This window comes from Poeciliopsis prolifica, unplaced genomic scaffold, assembly GCF_027474105.1.
Source record: "Poeciliopsis prolifica strain line A6 unplaced genomic scaffold, Auburn_PproV2 SCAFFOLD072, whole genome shotgun sequence".
NCBI classification, from domain to species: Eukaryota; Metazoa; Chordata; class Actinopteri; order Cyprinodontiformes; family Poeciliidae; genus Poeciliopsis; species Poeciliopsis prolifica.
This window is the reverse complement of record NW_026562447.1, coordinates 932,909-953,979: the sequence shown is the minus strand read 5'-3', so window position 1 is coordinate 953,979 and position 21,071 is coordinate 932,909. Positions and strand designations below refer to the sequence as shown.

General features: G+C 37.8%; 1 protein-coding gene across 1 annotated transcript in view; it reads left to right on the top strand.

Annotated features, from left to right (window-relative positions):
* Positions 1-20,567, top strand: part of LOC129352082 (cadherin-7-like) — a 137,031-nt gene extending 116,464 nt beyond the window's left edge. Inside the window, exons 11-12 of the mRNA XM_055020920.1 lie at positions 4,953-5,204; positions 16,242-20,567. Coding sequence (XP_054876895.1) covers positions 4,953-5,204; positions 16,242-16,750 — 761 coding nt within the window. The 3' untranslated portion in view covers positions 16,751-20,567. The remainder of the gene's footprint in view (positions 1-4,952; positions 5,205-16,241) is intronic.
* The last annotated feature ends 504 nt before the right edge of the window (positions 20,568-21,071 follow it).

Sequence of the window (21,071 nt, the reverse complement as noted above, 5' to 3'; positions counted from 1 at the left end):
GCATTGGAAGACCTGTTTCATACCCGTACGGAGGCAAATGAATTTTCATACCCGTACGGAGGCAAATGAATTTTTGAGGATCAGTCCGGGACAGCCTTGACTGACTATTTCTGTAAGTGAATTTTTATAGATTTTTATGGTTACTTAGTAAATACATACTATATATAATTTCAGAAAATATTGATTTCATGCATTTAAATTTGAAGTATTTTTTAGAACATTAAAATCTTTCAGAATCTTCTAGCTGACCCAGTATGCAGGTGAATGTGGAACTAAATGAACAGAGGGCACCCAAAATATCTACTTTTTTTAAATAAGAGTGACCAGAAGAACTATAATGTTAATAGAAAGCCAAAAATTTATCGTTTTTAGTTTGCAACATGTCATGCAGATTAAGCAACAAACTCGTTAAAAAAGATACCAAAAAATAAAGTTGGAAAGCTTTCACAGAAGAGTCGAACCTGTTTTTGATGCAAAGGGTGAACAAAAACCATTTTAAAGCTGTCAGTTGAGTAAAAACAAAATATGCACTTTGTTTTTACTCAAGGAACACACTGCAGCTTTAACTCCAAACCCTAACATGTTTCCTGAACTCTGACCTTACTGATGCTTACATGACTTGAAGTGGGAATGTATCTGAAGGCTTTCCAAAAAAATCACAAAGGCAGCAGCAGCATGTATATAACCAACTGTTTGAAGTAACATTAACAACTACATAAATGCATTGCATGATTGACATTTTTCCTAATTTTGATTGGTGGCAAATGGCAGTAGGGCCACAGGGAGGAGGCAGAGGAGCTTCGATTTTCACACATTAACTATCTCAGGTCCTACTGTCATAATGACAATTTTAACAAGTATGTAAAAATGCAGCAGGCAGCATTTTTATAGATGCTACTTGCTGCAGCTTTAAGTAAATTTTTACCTTGCCATCCATTTAATTTAATCTTTTTGACTGATATGTGCATTTTGTTTTTACTCAAGGGAAAATATCCAGCTCATATTTTAAGGGGATTTTCTTAATGTTTCTTATGTAAACCAGCTGTTCTTTTTATTGCTAGGTGGTCGTGTTTCCGTAACAATAGAGCCTCTCTTTGTAATAAATTTCACTTTTTGTTTTTCTCAAGAGATCTGAAAACAAACGAAGACAAAGGAACCATCTTTTATGGTGAAATCTGCATTTCAATCATGGCGGCTCAGTTTGAGAGTAAATTTCATTCTATTGATACAGCCGTCATGAAATGCTTTTCCTTCTCTTTAGATGCTATAATGGCTCTCTGTTTTCCTGAAGCTCTCTTTCATACTGAGATTTGACATAAAATTTGACTATAAAACCAAAGCTGTTATTAGCCAACAGGTGGTCAAGACCACATGAAGGGACAACTGTGTGTCATATAACAAACTGTGTTAATGATACCATCTGCTAGCCTTTCTGATGAAGTCATTTAAAAATTCATGAACAAAGCAAAGAAGGTGTAACTGTAACCCACAAGTTACTTTAAATACACCTAATAATAGCAAAAGGCAGGTAATTTAATTTACTTCTCTGACCAGCACCAATGCTATGAAAGAATATCTAAAAAGAAGTTGGGCCGGATCAAAAGACTCTACATTTTCTGGAGCCTAGGTGTGAATGACAACAAGGGAGTGCACAAAGTGTCAACAAGAATTTAATAATAAAAACAATTATGGATCCACATGTACAATTGCAACAAAATGGCGTGTAGTTTTTTTAAAAACAGGAAATAAAATAAATAACAGTCGTTTCAATGTATCAGTCAATTCAGTGTTTGTCCAGTCTCTTCCAATGTGTCAGTCAATTCTCTCAGTATTTCAAGGATAGTGACCAGTCGGGTCACTATCTACCATCTCACTGGGTTCTCTGGGCTGGGACACGCCATCCAAATTCAGAAGAAGTGGGTCTTTAAGTCTCTGGGCACTCCAGGCCAAAAGTGCATCGTAAAAAAATAAAATAAATAAATAAATAAATAAAAAAACTGACCTGGAACAAGGCCAAAGTAAAACATCTTAGAATATAAGATGCTAATATCAATTAAACCTATGTATCAATAAATTGTTATAATTCAGAGATCTTCCATCATTGCTCAAGTTTTGCTTTTCAAGTTGTACAAAAATCATCAGTTTATGAGAATACAATGTCACTTACACATCAGTAAAACTAAAGAAATTAGCTTAATATGTGGTAGATAAAAATAAATAAAAATAATAATAATAATAATAATAATAATAATAATAATAATAATAATAAAAAAATAATAATAATAATAATATATTTCAATCTAAATTTCTTATAATGCCAAAGGAAAAAGCACATAACTGAAATAGAACTGTTGAACTATTAGGACATGTACTCAAAAAAAAAAAAAATATAATATACATAACAATAATAATACAAAATCTTACTGTGCTACTTTATTTTTTATTAAATTTGGTCAGATATAGACCTTTTTCACGCTTCTGGGTTTGAAAGCGGATGTGGGGTTGGACAACTTCCGGTGGCTGAACCGTTAGCATTAAAAGGCTAGGAAAATGGCTCAGTCTCGGCGCAGTTGTTTTTGTTCAGTCCCTGGTTGTTCATGTAGGGGAAGAAAACAGCCTTATCTGTCATATCATGCGTTCCCGACGGATCCGGACCAACGGAGGCAGTGGATCCAGGTGATCCGAAGAGATGAAGGTCCGGACTTTTGCATAAAGACGGGGAGCACTTTCGTATGTAGCCGCCAATTCACACCGGAGGATTTTGTTAGCGGATCCACCACCAGCCGGCTTAAAAGTGGAGCTGTTCCTTCCCTGTTTGCCTGGAATAACTTCACTGCACCGGCAATGAGAGAGTCTGCTTTCGAGAGGGCTATAAACGGCAGTTTGTCCTCTCAGAAAGCTAGCCAAGCTGAAGATGCTACTGCGGACCATGATTATATGGCACCTCCACCCGCAGGTAAAAGATAGTATATTGTATCTACACTGCTCAAAAAAAAAAAAAAAAAAATAAATAAAGGGAACACTCAAATAACACATCCTAGATCTGAATGAATGAAATAAATATGAAAATAATTTCCACCTCTTGTCTATTCTATTTGCACAACAGCAGGTGATATTGATTGTCAATCAGTGTTGCTTTCTAAAGTGGACAGTTTGATTTCACAGAAGTTTGATTTACTTGGAGTTATATAGTGTTGTTTGAGTGTTCCCTTTATTTTTTGAGCAGTATATTTTCCATGTAAGATAATTTCAGTAAAATATAACTGTTACTATAATAATATTTTTATTATTATGATCACATAATAATTAAATTATGAGATTATGTGGTTATGTATTTTGTGGACAGATTAAGTATACATACATGCTCCGACTCACAACATGTATTGATCTTCACAGAAATAATGTTTCAAATATCGAATTAAAACTTATTGCAAATCGTATGTTTTGATAATTTATTTTGTGGTTTTACAGGTGCACTTGATGAAGCTCTGGATTATATTAAGGAGTTGGAAGCCAGACTTCAAAAAGTGGATTTGTCTGCTACACTTTTTAGCCGCTACTGTGCCTCTGATGACCAGATCCGTTTCTACACCAAATTTCCATCTGAATGTGTGTTCTGGATCTTCTGGGAGTCCATTGCACCCTCTGCATCACGCCTGGTGTACTGGACCAGAGCACAGAAACTTGGAGAGGAAGCATGTGCTGAAGGCAGCCCTGCCCGCTGCATGCCTCTGATTGATGAGTTCCTGATGTACTCATTCAGGGTTGCAGTGGGCATGAAGGAGCAGCTCATTGCTGACATGTTTCAAGTCAGTATAACTACTGTCAGCCGAGTGACCATCTCCTGGGCCAACTACCTCTTCATTGTGTTCTCTTCCATCAACCTGTGGATTAGTCGTGAGAAAGTAAAAGCCAGTATGCCTCAGAAATTTCTGAAGTTCTCTCCAAATGTCCGCGTCATCTTGGACTGCACAGAAGTTGCTCTGGAAACGCCATCATGACCTTACAGTCTGAAACGTTCTCTGCCTACAAGAACCACACCACTCTGAAAGGGCCTTGATAGCGGTGGATATATTTTTCGTGAAAGAACTTGTATCCTTTCACACGTTTGTTGGTGGATGAATTAGCTGCTGCGATTTCCTCCGCATCAGCGAAAGAAAGGGCTGGCAAATTAAGTAAGGACGATGAAAAGGACCGAAGGAGGAGAGCCATTTTCAGAGTACTTGAATTACAGTCACCAAAACAGGAAGTGCCGCAGCCCTATCAGATACAGCTTCCGGTTGTCGTGAAAAAGGTCTATTACGTGTTTTTGCCAATTTTCAACCAATCCACTGAGCCAACTGCCGAGCGCGTGCGGTCACTCACCAACGATCTGACGGTGTCTGACGCTAACGGGGATTTTTTTTTTTTCAGTCTCAGCTGCTCTCAGGTGTTCACCAGTAAACTTTCAGAGACAAAAAAAACGAATTTACTATTTTCAATTATATATTTTGAGAAAATATACCAATATTGTTTTAATTACCGTTTGTCCAGATTTTATAAGGTCTTTCAGGCTCTAATGAAAACAACCGTCAGCTGTGAGTTCTCAAACGCATCTGATGCATTCTGAGCAGAATCACAGCGCAGTGGTGAAAGGGGCGGGACAATCAACCCATTGGCTGACGCAATATTAGACCACGCCAGCTGTTGGTTGCCCAATCCATCAGCAAAACAATCACTAAAAGCCTACTTCACAGCTTTTTTAAAAATTATAGCACTTTTGATATATTTTTCTGAATAAAACAAAACACAAAATCTATTTATACTTTCCAATCTTGTGGAAAAAAACCCCATCAAATTAACATCATTAACTTTCACTTGTGTTTTTAACACTGGGGGACATAACACTATCTGCTGTTAATATCTACATTGGATGGATGCACCATTAACTTGTGTTTTTCTCTCTTTTGCAGACAACACTGCCTCCATACTGACGAAACGAGGTGGCTTCAGGAGACGGGAGCAGGCCGTGTATCGACTGCCCGTGTTGATTACAGACAACGGAAAACCCACCTCCCTCAGCAGTACAAACACGCTTTCGGTGCGCGTATGTGACTGTGACTCGGATGGCGTGGCCCTGTCTTGTGGAGCTGTGGCCTACACGGCAACTGGCCTTAGCACTGGCGCCCTTCTGGCTATTCTGGGCTGCATCATTACACTTCTGGGTAAGAACTGGATGACCTCAGTGTCAGAAACATAAAGCCTTGTTCCAGCTGTTTGTTTTTCTCTTGGCTGTTCTATTCAGCGTAAAGGTCGGAGTGGGCAGCTTTAATATTAGAAGAAGGTTACAGATACAGATTTTATTTTTGTATTTCATGTTTCTGTTATGTGGGTCTTCAACTCAAGTATTTAAAGTGCTATTAAAATTTTTTTTAGGATGTTTTAATCGCATTGAAACAATAACATTGCTTTAAAGCATTATTAAAACAATATTAAAATGATGTGCAATGATGTACAAAAGTTTATTATTTACAAGTGGTGGAAAAAAAGTAAAAATTTGTCATTTTTAGGCCTGATGAATTTTGCTATTTTTGTTTTTAAAGTAGAAACCCAAAATTATTCAAGAAGTACTTCCTCCAGTTTCAGGTATCTCCTCTTTCTTTCTTCCACATCTTTTTGCATCTGACAACTACATACAAAATACAGTTTTCAAATTATAATTTTATTTATTAAGAAACAGAAATGTATCCCCCCCAACATGGCCATACAAATAACTAATATTTCCTTTTTTGGTTAAATGGTTACCTATGACAAGACAAAGACAGACACCACTTTACCTCTGATTTGTTGAAACAACAGAAGGTTTTTCAGCAGCCTAGTGAAAGTCTGGATTTGTATGTGATTAAGAAGATGTGGTAGGTAGTTCCTGCCTAAAAGGTTCCATTGTATTTCAAGATATATGAAGTTAGTTACAAAACAGTACTTTTATCACCTGTAGTTGTATAATTATAATATATTATTTTCCGAAAACTTGGAATCATCTCCCACTTCCATTTATTTTGGTTATGACGCACAGGCGACTTCTGAAATAAATTCTAATAGCTTGCCTGACAGAACTAAAGCAGGTCTTAGCGACCTCCTGCTGTGTTGGATATTTATTAAAGTCACATAATCACATTTCCTCATAGTTGAATCCATAAAATCCCTTTAGGTTCATGGTTGCCAAATGCTGGTTATGAAATGCTGTAATGGCATGTACTAATTGAGGGAGATGTGGAGAGAAACACAAAAATGTTTTTTTAGCTAAAAAATGTTTTAGTGTTTTCATTTCATATCAGAGACGAAACAAAATATCTAATAGTTGAAAAGACCTCATCTGTTTTGTGTTGTGGTCTCCTTGCGCCATAACCGAGCTCCTCCTTGACTATAACCGAGCTCTCCCCCACGCCAGTCTGTTCCATCAGACTAGCGGCAGCAACAATTAGAAAACACCTGGTGAAACTGGGCATCTGCTGAGCTTATTATATGATCTACTTCTCAGTCCAACACTTTTAAGAATGGTGCTTATTGGGAGAAGTTACTATAATCAGCTGATGATGAGAAGCCTTCTTGTGATGATGTGCTGAAGGCAGTGTGGGGAAAGAGCAGGAGTTTCTTAAAGAGACAGAGATCAGGTTTAAGTAATGGTTTTTATATACAGCATTTGCTGTGGTGACATCGATGGCTGGACGTGCTTGTGATGACATGAAAACATCTTACTGCACAATTTGAACAGAAATATTGTCTTGGTCAAGGGTTTGGGGTTTATTCATATACGTGTCTAGTGAGCCACAAATTTTGGAAATAAGAAAGGTGTCTATTATTTTTACAATCTTTTGTATAATCAACTGAAATTATCCGCAGTGTAAAGGTCACTAAAATACTTCATCATTTTTCTGAAGTAAAAATAAAACAATGCACACTCAGAGCTTCTGCACTTTATCATCTGCCTGGTTCTTGTGCATTTTTCATTTTCCTACCTCGAGCTTGTAGATAATATTCTGTTCCATATGTTGTACTTGTTTTTTGGTCTCGTTTAGAATGCTAGCAAGGATACAATTTTTTTTTATATTTAGTTTGCATTTTGTGCAATTCTGTTTATTCTATAAACATGACTGTTATCTGAGTGAAAGCAGTGCTTGACACTACAGTTTGTTCTGCTTTGATTCTTTTAAAATATTCTCGCTTGCAGGAAAATTTGACAGAAAAGGATTTGAAAATATAAATACAAAACCTGATTTTCTTTTAGCAAAAGGAAAATACAAACTGTTCCTCTTTTCTCACCCCGGTGCTCCCATTAAAATTCAGTCCCTTAGCAAATCTCGGGAGTGGGCAGTGCATTGACAGCTTATACACCCTACATTGGCTCTGCTGCGCTCCCTCATAATCTGCCTGAACTTCCACTTTGCAAACTCTGCTCCGTTTGGCTGTTGAGTTGCAATGGGAATTTATTTAAAATAACAACCCCTGCAGTTCAGAGAGTAGTTCAGATGTAAGTGAAGGAAGTGCAGCCATTCAGTCCAGTACTTGGAACCAAAGAGAACCATGGAGTTTTCAGCCAGTCCTGATCTATCAGTAGGTTGTTGAAGAGCTTGACATCTGACATTCTTCCACAGGTCAAAGGTGGAAGGAGACATTTTTTGTTAAATTTCCATGAAATATAGTGACCTTGGTGAGGCAGCTCTGAATAGTCACTCTGATGTTTAGAACTTGAACACCAAGAAAATCAATAAGATCAATTATGTACAGTGAAGGAAGAGCAAGTTTTGAATTTTAGTTAAAAAAAACCATTGGAGGTAAAAGTTCCATCTTTGACTGGCTACAACAAATCCAGTATCCTTAGGGATGTTTTAGTTATTTACAGATTCTGAATGTGTGAATAACAAGCTTTCCAATAATGGCAAACACCTGGAATAAAATTAAGTAAATATGGCATTTTGAATATTGGTATGCAGCAAACATGATGACTGACAAAAAGGCTCTCAACGTGTCAAAGGTTGTCCCTAAACCTGATCAGCAGACCGGGTGTAAAAAAAAAGCTTCAATTACTTTGCATTAACTTCAACCCCAGCATTGACTGTTGATGGGTATACTGTGCCTGGGAAGATGTGCAGACAAAAGCTTTTACTAGTCATATTTTGCTAAGCTTATTGAGAAAAACATGTATTTTCTCTAAGTTTTCAGCTGTTGTCCCTTTTCCAATAAGACTGTGAACTTCTGGGTTGTGAGTCATAGTCGTCTGTGAACCCTGGATAGTATAAGTTATAACTGAAATGATGATGGTAAAGGCATGATGCTACCCTCACCCTGTTTCATTGTTGTAATAACATTGTCCATTGCTAGGTTGTGGAGTGTTGTGCCATTAAGGATCATAAATCATTAATGCAACAATATCCCTTTAATTTTCTTGCCTGCGTTTGAATGTTATTTCCTAAAATTCTCAGATTAATTTCTTGAGCTTCAAATGAATCCAAGGGATTATTGAAATAAGTGCTAGTGCATTTCAAGGATGCGCTGTTTCTGTTTTTGTGTAACAGCATATGTGAGGATGCCAGTAAAGACACTTGTAAATGAGCATTCATTACCACGCTTGCACAGATGACGCAGCTCAGAGCTGTCACCTCAAGGCAGCATTATTACTCACATAAACTCACAGGCACAGTTTAGCTTTTAACTGATCTTCATTCATAGAGAAGAAAGAGGATCTAAACAGTGCATACAATAACTGAGATAAGATCTGTGATAAGGTCAAACTTCTCTCTTTTTTTTCTAATCCCCTGGTAGTTTTTCTCACCATCAGTTCAACAGAGAATGCCTCTCGTGTTGAATGGACATTTTAAAGGAGGCAACATGTCAGAACAACCCAAAACCAACTCTTTTGAACAAGCCCTTAACTGGTAGGATATTCTAATTGTGATAACCTCACACACTCAAAAGACCTGCAGCCTTTATTGGATTTTGACTTAATTGGATTGCAGGCGTTGTGTAGTAGGTATGAGGAAGTATGTGTGGAATTCTGCTGAACTTGCATCTTTAGACCAGATTCAGCCTAGATATAGCATGTGGCACAATGCTTGGTTTGGCATATGACACCATCCCCTGACTTATTTACAAAGGAGTTTAATTATGGGAGGGTTTTTGTCAAACAGTTGCATGTTATTAACTTTTTACAACAGTGGTATACGTAGTGTCAATGCCTAAGGTTTACAGTTTTCTTTGCGTGTGAATTTAATTGTGCATGATGCTCTGTTACCTTATACCTATTTAGTGCAATTGGATGAGCCTCTTTCCTCCTCTTCTCCTCTTCCGCCTTGTGAATATTGGTCCCAGCTCTCCCTATGTAGTGGAACTTTGTCCTTGGCTTAACCAGCCCATGCGTGACTGCTCTGACGGATCCTTTATTCTTATCTCCGTTGATAGGCGTCCATGAGGAACCTTTTCAATCTGTAGGTTGCAATTGAGGCCGTGATTGCGTGTGATTGTGTTGTTGTGGATGACAATCGAGCTTGACTGCATCTCACCGCTGTCACTCTCAGGTTCTGTCACTCTTATGTTGCCTTTTTTTTCTTCCCTTTTCCTTTTTCACTCTCAGTTTCTCATCAGGTGTTCACCAGTAATAATGTTTCCAGTTATCTGTCATCATAATAATACTTAGAACATATGTTACATGTAGAGATCTGCTTTTCCCAGAATGCATCACTTACTTTGAGAGCTTGAGCCAGGACAGATGATAGAAAACAGGCAGTTTTCACCTGCCAAGCTAAAAACCACTAAGAGCTGTGTTTGCAGTTACATTAACTCTATATGCTCATGAGCTGAGTGGTCATCAATCATGGCTTGATATTTTTAGATTTAATTACCAGGCTTGTGCTTCTTGCATTAATAGCTCCGAAAATGCCTGAATACAACTACACTCTTGAAAAATGTCATTTCAAACCCATTTTTATGATCCAGCCACTTTGGAAGATACGTCTAAACTACTGAGACGATCATTATCTCGTTAAGATCCTGGGCTGTTTTTCCCCAGTGCAGGTCAGGTATGGCTCAGCCCTCCTGAGAGCCAATTAGGATATTACGTAGCACTCCAAATCTCCAGGCATTTATTTCTATCTGGACGTCTGACTTGCTTATCAGATCTATTTCATTAATCTCTGTATCTGTTTGTGTGTCTCTGGCTGCTCTGGCTGTCCCCTGTGGAAGTCTTGTGTGTTTGTCTCTGTTTCAACATCTCCAAAGTAGTCAGAAATATTTTATGTTCAAGCTGTTTTGTTGGAAGTCGGCCTTTTCTTTGCTTGAACAAGCCCATTACCAGCAGATTTAACTCTTGTTACACATGGAAAAAGCTGAAAATACCTCACATGGGAGAACTGGGAGGAAATGGCTCAGAGCTTCCTAAAAGGATCCGGAGAGGAAAATATAAACACAAAAGTTTATGGAGGAGAAAATAAATACAGAGTCTTGTGCTGTACATGCTAACCCACAGATGTAGGGAGCCCTAGTAATGACAAAAAACCCCCAAAAAACAAACAAACAAACATAAAAAACAAACAAACAAAAAAAAAAAACAATTATCTTTCACCTAAAATGAAGGAAATAAGAGACATTTATTTTTTATAAAATTTTTGGAAGTTAAGGTACCAAAGCATTTTTCTGCCATCTTGATACTCAAAACTCTGGATTTTCTACTTCATTGTTTCTGAAAAAGCAGAAGGAATTTCACTACACAATTAATAACTGTTAATAGCTTACTGCCTTATATTTGTCCCAGTCATTAACAGGGACAAATAGTTTTCCTGAACTGAAAAATTAAATTATTAAGAACAACATAGATGGTCAAAGTAGAAAGACAAGGAAAGAGTCTTTGTAAAACCGATTAATTAGTGATCTGATCAGATGGTCACCAAAGCATGAATAGATCTGACAGTGTATGTAATGTACATTTTTGTGTTCAATCATAATGTGCCGGGCTATCATTCAGACATGAGGGAGAGTTACAGCTTCATTATGCATTATGCAAAACTGGTTGTTTTAAAGGTGCTCAGCTCAAGAAGATAATCTGTATCTTGTCATCACAGACCATGTTTAAAAAATGTGGAACCTAGGAAATAAGCCTGTGAAATGAGCTTGATCATCAGCTTTAGGCTGGGAAAATCGAGTATCTGTTCAAAAGCTTCATGAATCTTAAAGTGTGATTTTTAGAAAATGGTAAAAGTTATTCCAAAGCTGAATCATTTATGTTGGCCTAATGTATGACCTGTTGAAAAATTGTTTTTCAAGCAAGAAGTAGGCTAAAGCAGTTATCCTTAGTCCAAGGTGTTTAAATATTTTGAGCATCCTGCATATTTCAACAAGTATAAAAGTTGTTAAAACTGGAAGTCAGCACACACATCTGCTGCATTAGGTGAAAATGTTTAAGAGCTGAAATAGCACAAAATATGGTCTCTTAACTTCTTTGGTTAAGTGAACTGCAAAAAGGATCACAGGAGTGTGTGTGTGGTATCTTGCATTCAGAGATATGGAGAAAGCTTTGAGAAGCATTGCTGAAGAACAGAGGAAGTCCTGCATAACTGTTGTGATTGCACCTGTCTATTGTCATTCATCACTTTGTACATTCACAGCAGCAGGCAGTCACATCCCTGAAGGAGAAAGACACCTCTTTATGTGACCAGACACAGTTTTTCCATTCGCTCTTTTCAGTGTGTGTTGCTCTTGTTGCAAATGTATTCGCTCTTTCGGAAAGATTGTTTTACCCAGGTTGAATTCACAGTAAACAAAGCTCAATGTGTGGGTGTGAGGCAGTTGGCGGATCGAAACCTTCACATTTGATTAGGTCAATCAGACTTTCCCTCTAGTTCATGTAGTGTAAATGTTTAAGCATTGCTGTTATTGCTCGTGTAGCTTATTACCATGCTGGAAGTGGTGAGATAGTCATTCCATTTGTATACGTGTCGTGATTTGAGTTTTCAGTGTGTTTATTTTGAGTTTCTGTGTCTCGAAGTCTCAGTGTTGTCCTGTCTCCCTTTGATCATTCTCAGGTGTATCTTGTTCAGTGATCACCCTTAGTGTATTTAACCTCACTGTGTTCCTTGTTCCTCGTTGGGTCCTTGTAAATTGTGAGTTTATGTTGTAGTATTTTCCTTGGCACTAGTTGCTACCTGTGTTGACCCCTTGCTTCCTGGTTGTGGACTGTTTGGATATTTCTCACCATTAAATCATAATTTTACTTCTACCTGGGTCTGATGCATGTCCCTCACCAACTTAAACCGCGCCACATAATTACAATATGTAAATCTAAGCATTTCTGCACAGGCCCTTCCATGGGCAACGAATAACCTTTCTATTCTATAATGAAGGAAGACCCCAAAACACAACAAAAAAGTTCAGAACCAAGTATAGCATAGAACCAATGACTGTATTTGAGAAATAATCAATGACAAGCAAGACAGTGAGGGAAACAGTGTTTGACTGACGTGAACAAGAATTAGTACGACATTAACAGAGAACCTAGAAGAAAACATATACACTTGAATATGAGGAAATATGGCAAAGTATTTCAATATGGCAAAGTCAATATAAGTGGATCTGAGCCTGTTTTTAGAGAGAAACAAGCTCTGTAAAATTTAACACAAGGCAAAAGAGAAGGCACTCACAAACTACAAACTTGAAAGTAAAAGATTTGTCAAGCACTGCAAAAAGTGAACATAAAAACATGCCAAAATATTAAATAATAGGAACATTTCATAAAAACTCAACTTTTGAGCAGATGATTTAACTAAACAAATGCTCCAAAGTTTTTGGAACATAGTTTGTGTTTTCAGGTTAATGTTTTACCCATTAAGAATGATTTCCATAAAAAACAAATACTGATAGTAACAATTTTGGGTTTAAATTGAATAAAAGGGTGCTTAAGTACTGCATTACCTACTATAACATGTGATTTAATATTCAAAAATGATGTAACAAGGCAACATAAAGTTTTTGAAAAGGTTTCAGAAGTAAATTAAATTCTAGCTGAAGGAACTATTTCCTAAAATCAAACTTATGAAACCAATACTTGCAACAGGCTATGTTTATGTGTTATAAATGAACAAGACGTTCATGTATTCACTGTTCAAACAATAAGTTTCACTTTAACATAAAGTGTAAATCTGTACCTGCTCCATTTTTAGTTAAGCCTGTTCTTCAATCAGTGAAGTTACTCTCAGTGGGTAGAGTATTCAGAAATGTTACTTTTGTAGGAGTAGCAATATTTCATAATGATGTCACTCACTTAGTTAGATGTGCATGTTATATAGTAATTGTTTTAGAAAGATTTGCATTTCAGCAACAGAAAAGCCTTGAATTAATTGAGCAATGAAAGCTTCGTGTGTGAGGCTTGTCTATGTTCTTCTTACATGTCTGTGTCAAAGTTGTTGATTAATTCATCTTTATTAAACAGAAGCGCAGAGACACAGACTGTGTGGGTGAAGCAGTGAGTAAATAACCTGTTATGTGTTCACCTGAATCACACATATAGAAATACTCTAATGAGAAAGCAATGCCTGGTGGTAAGAAAAGGGCAGGAGAGAAAATTCACCTTGTTCACCATCGATTGCGTGGGGTAGATCATTTAAACAATTCAATTACAGCAAAAGCCTTTGTAGCACAGAATTGATCTCTTTTTTTTCCTCTGTTGTTCACTTAGTTTACATCTGTTCTCCAAAGTGAAGAGTGGGTACCTGTCGTACCGTGGCTGCGTTTGCTAAAACGTCCAGGCTGCAAACTACGTCTCTCAAAAGAGCCTCGGAAAAAACTATCTGTATTCTCGACCATCAACCAGCTCCACCTAGAAGACTGTAACTGGATGCTGGCCTGTTTCCAGTCCATGAAGCATTGTGTCTGCCTTCTAGGCATTAAACCCTAAAGAGCTTTGCTGGAAAGCACTTGGAATATTCTATTTGGATGTGCCACTTTGTAATTCATTTTAGAGGAGCCTTGCTGAATTGAATAGAATTTAGAATGACTCGGGGCTCTAAAAACAGAAGAAACAATCTCCTGTGGAAATGTTTGGAAGCACTAAAATGTGTCCTGGATCTAAGGAGGGTAATTGGAAAAAAGGGACCACTCAAAGTCCCAGTGAGCTGCAACATTTTACACAGGATTCCTACACATTTTGTCATGTAAAAGTTCCACTCTCCCACACCCAATTTTTTTAGTTCTCAGTCCTCCATGTTCATTTTACAATGTAAAATACAAACGTTCTCCATATGTTCAGAAATTTTTATACAGCATGCTTTTAAATTTTGTTGATTGGATCAAGTATGTCAAGTCACAAGGCAGGAAAGGAGAAGAGCAGCATAAAGTTGAAAGAAAAAGGAATGAAGGACAGCACAAGGGAAAGACAAAGGAAGCAAGAAAGGATGCAAGACAGTAGGAAGTTAGACAAAAAGGAAATGAGGAAGGAAAGACACAAACTAAATAGACAATTTTTCTAGATTAAATTCTATTCTGAGATTATTATTTTCCCACAATTATTCTTATTTGGCAAACTGGAAATCAAATGTTGGACTTTTCCAGACCACTATGATACCGTGGATGAATGCGGTTGCCAAACAGCTAACAGAAGGCTGCCCATTCATCTCTCCAGTCCTTCGGTGTGACACCTCCCTCCCTCCTTCCCATCCCCTCTATTTGCTCCTTTATTAGAAGGTGTGAAGTGGTCTTTGAATTTGGTTCCTGGGCCTCTTTCTCTGCCGCCAGCAGCAGCTCGATGCCGGGCAGGAAAAGAAATATGGACCAGTGGAACGATATTTCACTGGCACCGGCCTGACATTGATGGATAGAGAATCATTAGACGTTTGCCAGTTTGCTTGGGCGTGGAGTTATTTTCAGCAATAATGTATGGGAAGAGGGAGCAGGGGTTGAAGGAGCTTCTGCTATATGATCTCAGAGGCCCGTGCATTCAGCATGGTGGAGCTGTGAACAAGTCTGGAAGCGGAATGTGGGCGGCGGAAAACACAAAAATAAATTACCTCAAAGGTTTAGCTTTGCCTTCTCAGCTTAATATTTGAACTGTTTATTTATGACTCTCAGCCTCTTTTTCCACCATTAATCTTCTGTCATCTAGTCCAATCATTTTGATAATTTCATTTCGGTTTAGTACTTCCAGGTTTGTCTTTTACTTTTGACAGCACATATATTGATTAATAACGCAACAAGATGTGTGGGATATACTGAGATTATTAATACTTTGAACTCACTAATTATGTTTGCCAGTTGCACAGCTCTTTCTCTTCTCTTGTTTCACATGGTCATGAAGGAAGGTTGATTTTGTGGTTTAATGACCATATTTCCTTTCCCTGTAACCTATTTTATTTTTATTTTAAAATGTCCAACTTCACATTGCCATGTGCTGAGACGAGGTTATCAGCACAGATTTTTTTCTCATGTTTCTTCTTCATCATGTCAAAGCAAAATATTTTTTTTCCCTAACATGGCTTCCAGACATTGGGATTTGAAATGTGTCTAATGGTTTTTACCTGAAATTCCTTGTCATTGTATTTACTGTACCTTCAGGCCAGCTTAGATTTTGTAGCCATTTTAATAAATCTGCCTTGCTTGACTTCCCCATGTTGAAAAGCTACTAAAAAAAATAAAACTATATTCGATTTCACATTTATAAGATCCTACTGAATACATATATTCAAATTGATGGATGAAATTAAGAAAAAAAAAGAAGATTTGTGTTCTAGAAGAAATGTGAATTTATTTTTGGGATTTTTCCACCTTATTACTAAAAATGTGGTGGACACTGTATGCCATGTTAGAACAAATATGGTATTTTAGTTTAAGGCAAATCTTGACCAAAGCAAAATCTAATTGTTTTGAAAAAAACATTTTTTGTCACAGATAAACAAATTGCTATTTTTGTTCTTGTAAGAAAACATGGCGATCTTACCTAACATTATACCTGAAAATCGATGGAACTTGAAAATCCAATAACTGTGAACAATATTTTTTATTTTTTTGGAGAAACACTTCTACTTTTCTTCATATGCTCCCTAAGAATCTCATTTTTAAAAATTGAACCATTTTTCTCTCAGTTGACGAATCAAAGAAAAACAAATGGCACACTACTCCTCCCTGGTTGTCTTAAGTCAGTGTGAAGTGATTATCAGCACACAGATAATACACATCATCCACAATTTCTCACTCCAGGATCTCTCCTCCTCTCTCTTTTGCAGTGTTGGTTCTGTTGATTGTGACAATGCGCCGGAGAAGGAAGCAGCCCTTGATTCTGGAGGAGGAGAGGGACATCAGGGAGAACATCGTCCGCTATGACGACGAAGGAGGGGGAGAGGAAGACACGGAGGCCTTCGACATGGTCACCCTGCGCAACCTCAACATCATCAGAGACCCCGCCGCACGGCGAGACGTCACGCCGGACACGCCCACCTTTTACCAATACACCTCTGCTTCCCGCCCGCCCTACAAGTCGCTGCCCGACAACGTGGTGTTTCGAGAGTTTATCTGGGAGCGGCTGAAGGACGCCGACGTGGATCCCACAGCTCCCCCGTACGACTCCCTGCAGACGTATGCCTTTGAGGGCAGCGGATCTGTAGCCGAGTCGCTGAGCTCGCTGGAGTCACTAAGTACAGACTCGGACCAGAACTACGACTACCTCAGCAACTGGGGGCCGCGCTTTAAAAAGCTGGCCGATCTGTACGGCAACAGTGACAATGTGTTCTCGTAGCCCCCAAATGTCTTAGCAGTTCTGGAACTTTAAAACGTGAGTAATATATTGTCAGAGGAAGTGGTTTTGTCCGCCGTGTTGCAGCCGAGGAAAAGATTCAAAGACAACATAAGTGATTGAAGGAAAAACACTTTGACTTCAAAGGTTTTTTTGGTTTGTTTACCTCCTAGTACGGGCTTTCAAAAGCGTGCCATGGTGAATTTTGACACTGACTTCAAAAGTGGCTTGACTAAGGAGGAAACCTTGTGTGCAAAAGACATTAAAGGTTTCACATTTTGGGCCTGAGTCCAACCACTGACTGCAAAATGCATTACATGTGGAAGCTTTTTTTCTTTACAGGGAGAAACCTGTCCTTTCATTCCAGTGATGGGCACAATCCCAACACTCCGGCTTTGATGCATTCCTTTGCTATCTCTGTGCTAAAAAACAAAAAGTTTTTCATGAAATGCTGTCCCCCTGGCAGCTAATCAGTAGTCTCTGGACTTCTCAGATGAAATATGAGAACAATTTATGTTTCTTATTACCGTTTTTTTTGCAGAAGACAGTTGAAAATGGGCTGTATTTTATAAACCTTCACACCCAGAGCCACATTAGTCATGGACTCAGTCATAATTCTTAAAGTTACTAGCCAGACCGTTCTGTAAAATCTGATCAAATTCTCTTTAGATATTGCCAGCTACAATATCTTTTTTATCAAGTTTTCCTTTTTTGTTTTGGTATTTCGTCTTAAATTCATCCATCCATTGTCTACATGCGCTCATCCCGGCAGGGTTGGGGGGCTGGTGTCATTTAATGGCAAATCCCAGTTATAAATCCTCCTTCATTTATAAATCCTAGATTTATAACTGGGACACACCTGTAAAAGTGGCCACAAGGGGCAGAGATGAATTAGTTGTAGGGATTCATGTCTGAATCTAGTTTTTGTGAAATTTTGACCAACCAATTGCAACCAATTCCCATTTCCTTTCAGGAATTTAAATGTAATAGATATATATCACAAAGTAGATATTTTTGTACCTGAAAAATTAGGTAAAATAGGCAAAGGAGGTGTTCCTGCTGTTGTAGCACAAAGAGTAAGAACATATTAGTTTTCACTCTATATTTGCAGGAACAATGCATTTTGGAAATAAAACATCAATCTGGAAAGCCTGCTTGTTTCTCCTTAAATTATGGCACATTTGTGAGGAAAATGGATTTGTAGGTTAAGCAGCAGAGTTGAGTATTTGGGCAGCACCATGCAACACCTGCCAAATTATGTCTCCCAATCCCCAAAACATTATTGACTATTGACTCCTGTCTGGTGTGGTTTATTGGATTTAATGATCCAAGTTTAAAGAAAAAAGAACCATCAACAATAAAGCAATGTATTTTTTCGCACAACAAAGGCTCAGGAGTGTAAAGGTGATCCATAGAAGACCACAGCAGCCTGAGATCACATTATCTTTCTGATTACCTGCTTGGATACACACTTTTGTTGAATGGCATTGTATTTTTCAACCAGCATTGAATCCATCAGCCAATTGGTTCTGTTGGTCACTCTGGCATGTATGACACACCTAAAGTTATCCCACCAGTGTTCAAAGGGGTTGTGGAAAAGACAGTAGGCAGAGTTTGGCTCCTTAAGTCAGTCGTACTGCTTAAATTCTGAGTAATATTCCAAAAAACACCAACGTTTTGAAGATGACCAAAATTTCCCCTTTGAGGAATTGCAGATCAGTTCATACAAAGTTCTTTAAAAAAAAAAAACTGCTTATTGTTTTACTTCAAATTGGAACGGAAAGAAGAAAATGTTTCCTGCCGGTAGCTGCACAGCTGCTGCATCACCCACCACTACTACCAACTATGGTTGCCAAGTATATCCACTTTTGATGAGCCAAATCCTACCTGTTAGCTCTACCACACTTGCTCCTGCCAAACATCCTATGCCGCCTTCGTCTTTCCAGTTGCTCTGCAGCCAGATGGAGTGAAGGTGTATGGGGGAAGTGCATTTGTCCACTGAGTATAATACATTGGATTGGTATGTACCAGTAAAGAAGCATTCGCTGCCACTCCCACTACATTGCGGCTAAACACGTATGAAATAGAGTTAAAAAGTGATGAACATGAGTGGATGCCACTCAAAAGGTACTCAAAATCTCTAAAGTCCCTTAAATTTTGTCACGTTAAAATTACAATGAGTGTTTTTGAATACTGATTTTAATTTTATATGGGCAGTAGGGAATGGGAGGTTGGTCAGAGTTGATGGGAAGTTGGGTGGAGGTAAATACAGGACAATCATCGAGGAAAAACTGTTGGAATCAGCAACAGACTTCAGATTTAGGTTCCAGCTAAATGGAAGCCCATTCAGCTGGAAGGTGAATGGGCTACTTTGGTTAATTCAAATAACCAGAGCTACAATTTAATAATTTAGATCAAAGCATGTCTTTGCGTCAAAATGACCCAGTCAATGTTCAAACCAAGATGCACTGGGTTCCTTCTGACTGAGCTTGTTATTTTGCAAAGAAAATAACATTTGACAAAATAACTTCTATGCTGTAATTCTAGCTAAAGGTGGTTCTCCAAAGTACTGACCCAGGGAACCTGAATACAAATTAACATAATACTTTTCAGCATATAATTTTGTATAAAATCTTCAAAACCAACTACTCTTTTTTTGAACAATTATTTTCTTACTTGTGTTAGTCTCCATTAAAGATTGGGGTTGTAAATTGACCAGTTAAGAAGTTCAAGCAGAATGGTTATTTCTGCATGGCAATGTACATATAATTAAACCTATTTATTTTCCTCCTCATCTTTACCATTCAGAGCAGTGGGGATCCACAGAATGGGTCACAGCTTGAACTGTCCCTCTGTCTGATGACATTGTATTGTATTTTTCTTCATCTCAGTTTAGTTCTGACAACATAAAAAATCAATCTATATGATTTATTCCTGCTGGTTCACACAATGTCATCAGTTCAAATACAAACACACTAGGATTATTAGAGGGTTTTTGTTTAATGTCTGCTTATTAGAAATTTTGTATTCCACACTAATAATCCATACTTCATGACTGTGTTGTTCAGATTGTTGTAAAGTTATTTATGAAGAAAAATACACCTCTGGCTAGTATCTTTAACACTACATGACACACAGATTCATACCTATAATACAGTATAACCAAGTACAGTAGTTGATGTGCTAAGGAAGTTGTGTGAATCATAAAAAGAATGACATCCATCAGTTTTATATATCAGCAGGGTGACAAAGAAACACAAGCTCTTCTTCTCCTGAAAGTACATTTTGCAGATGTCGCGACGTAGTGTGTGTCTCAGTCTGTTTCTACTTCTGCCTTTCTATTACCAACAGTAACATTTCTCAGCTATGAAGTCGGGGTTTAGTTCTGCTTTTCTACAAGGTGAGAGCGTCAGATCAGTGAGCCTTGATGATGGATTTGTCCGTGCTGTGCTAGAGATTCACAACACCTTCACCTTAGGGTTGGGAAAAGTCAAGTATTTGTTTTTAAAATGGCTGACCTCACAGAGGTCTGGTTTGTAAGTAAATTAATTTAGCTTCTGTAGTTTGCAAAGTCCAGCATATATTGTAATTTTAAAATTGAATTTTAAATAATGTACGGTTTGAATATCGATGGTGAACGGACACACTGTATGATAATCATATTGTGGTAATTTTCTTTTTCTTTTCCCAGCTTAAACAAGTTATGTTACAACTGGGTGTGCACTTGTGCAACCGCTATGTATTATTTATTTCAACGAGGCAGAACTGTGGAAATAATGTTTTTATCTTTTTGCTGAAAATAAAATTGATATTCAGTTCCTTAAAAGGCTTAAGGGATTTATTTCAGGTTATCTGAACATAAAGGTCATCTCTGGCTACAAACTACAGACAGCATGCAGTAGCAGTAATAACCAATGACTCTGAACCTGTTGTCATCATTAGGGACCTCATAAAACCAGAAAAGGACTCAGGAGGGGAAGGAGCTTTCTATGTGTGGCTATTGAAGCTGACAAAGCATTAATGCTCCACAGAGGCTGTTGTGATGCCTGAGAGGTCCACCAATGCTCATTTAGGGAGCTTTGTGCAAATGTTTCATGCCCATTTGATGCAATGATATAAAGTCCACTTGTTTTGTTGTTTTGTTTTTTGCTGCATCTCAAGCAACCAAAAAAAATGTGAATTGATTCCCCTCATTTAGGAATGTAGAGTCAAGAAACAAATTGAACAAATTATGAACAATATGCTGAATTTAATTAAACCCTGCCTTAGTTTTCACAGCATCTGAACATTTTCTAGATTTGTTGCTTTTCTGAAAGAGTCATTA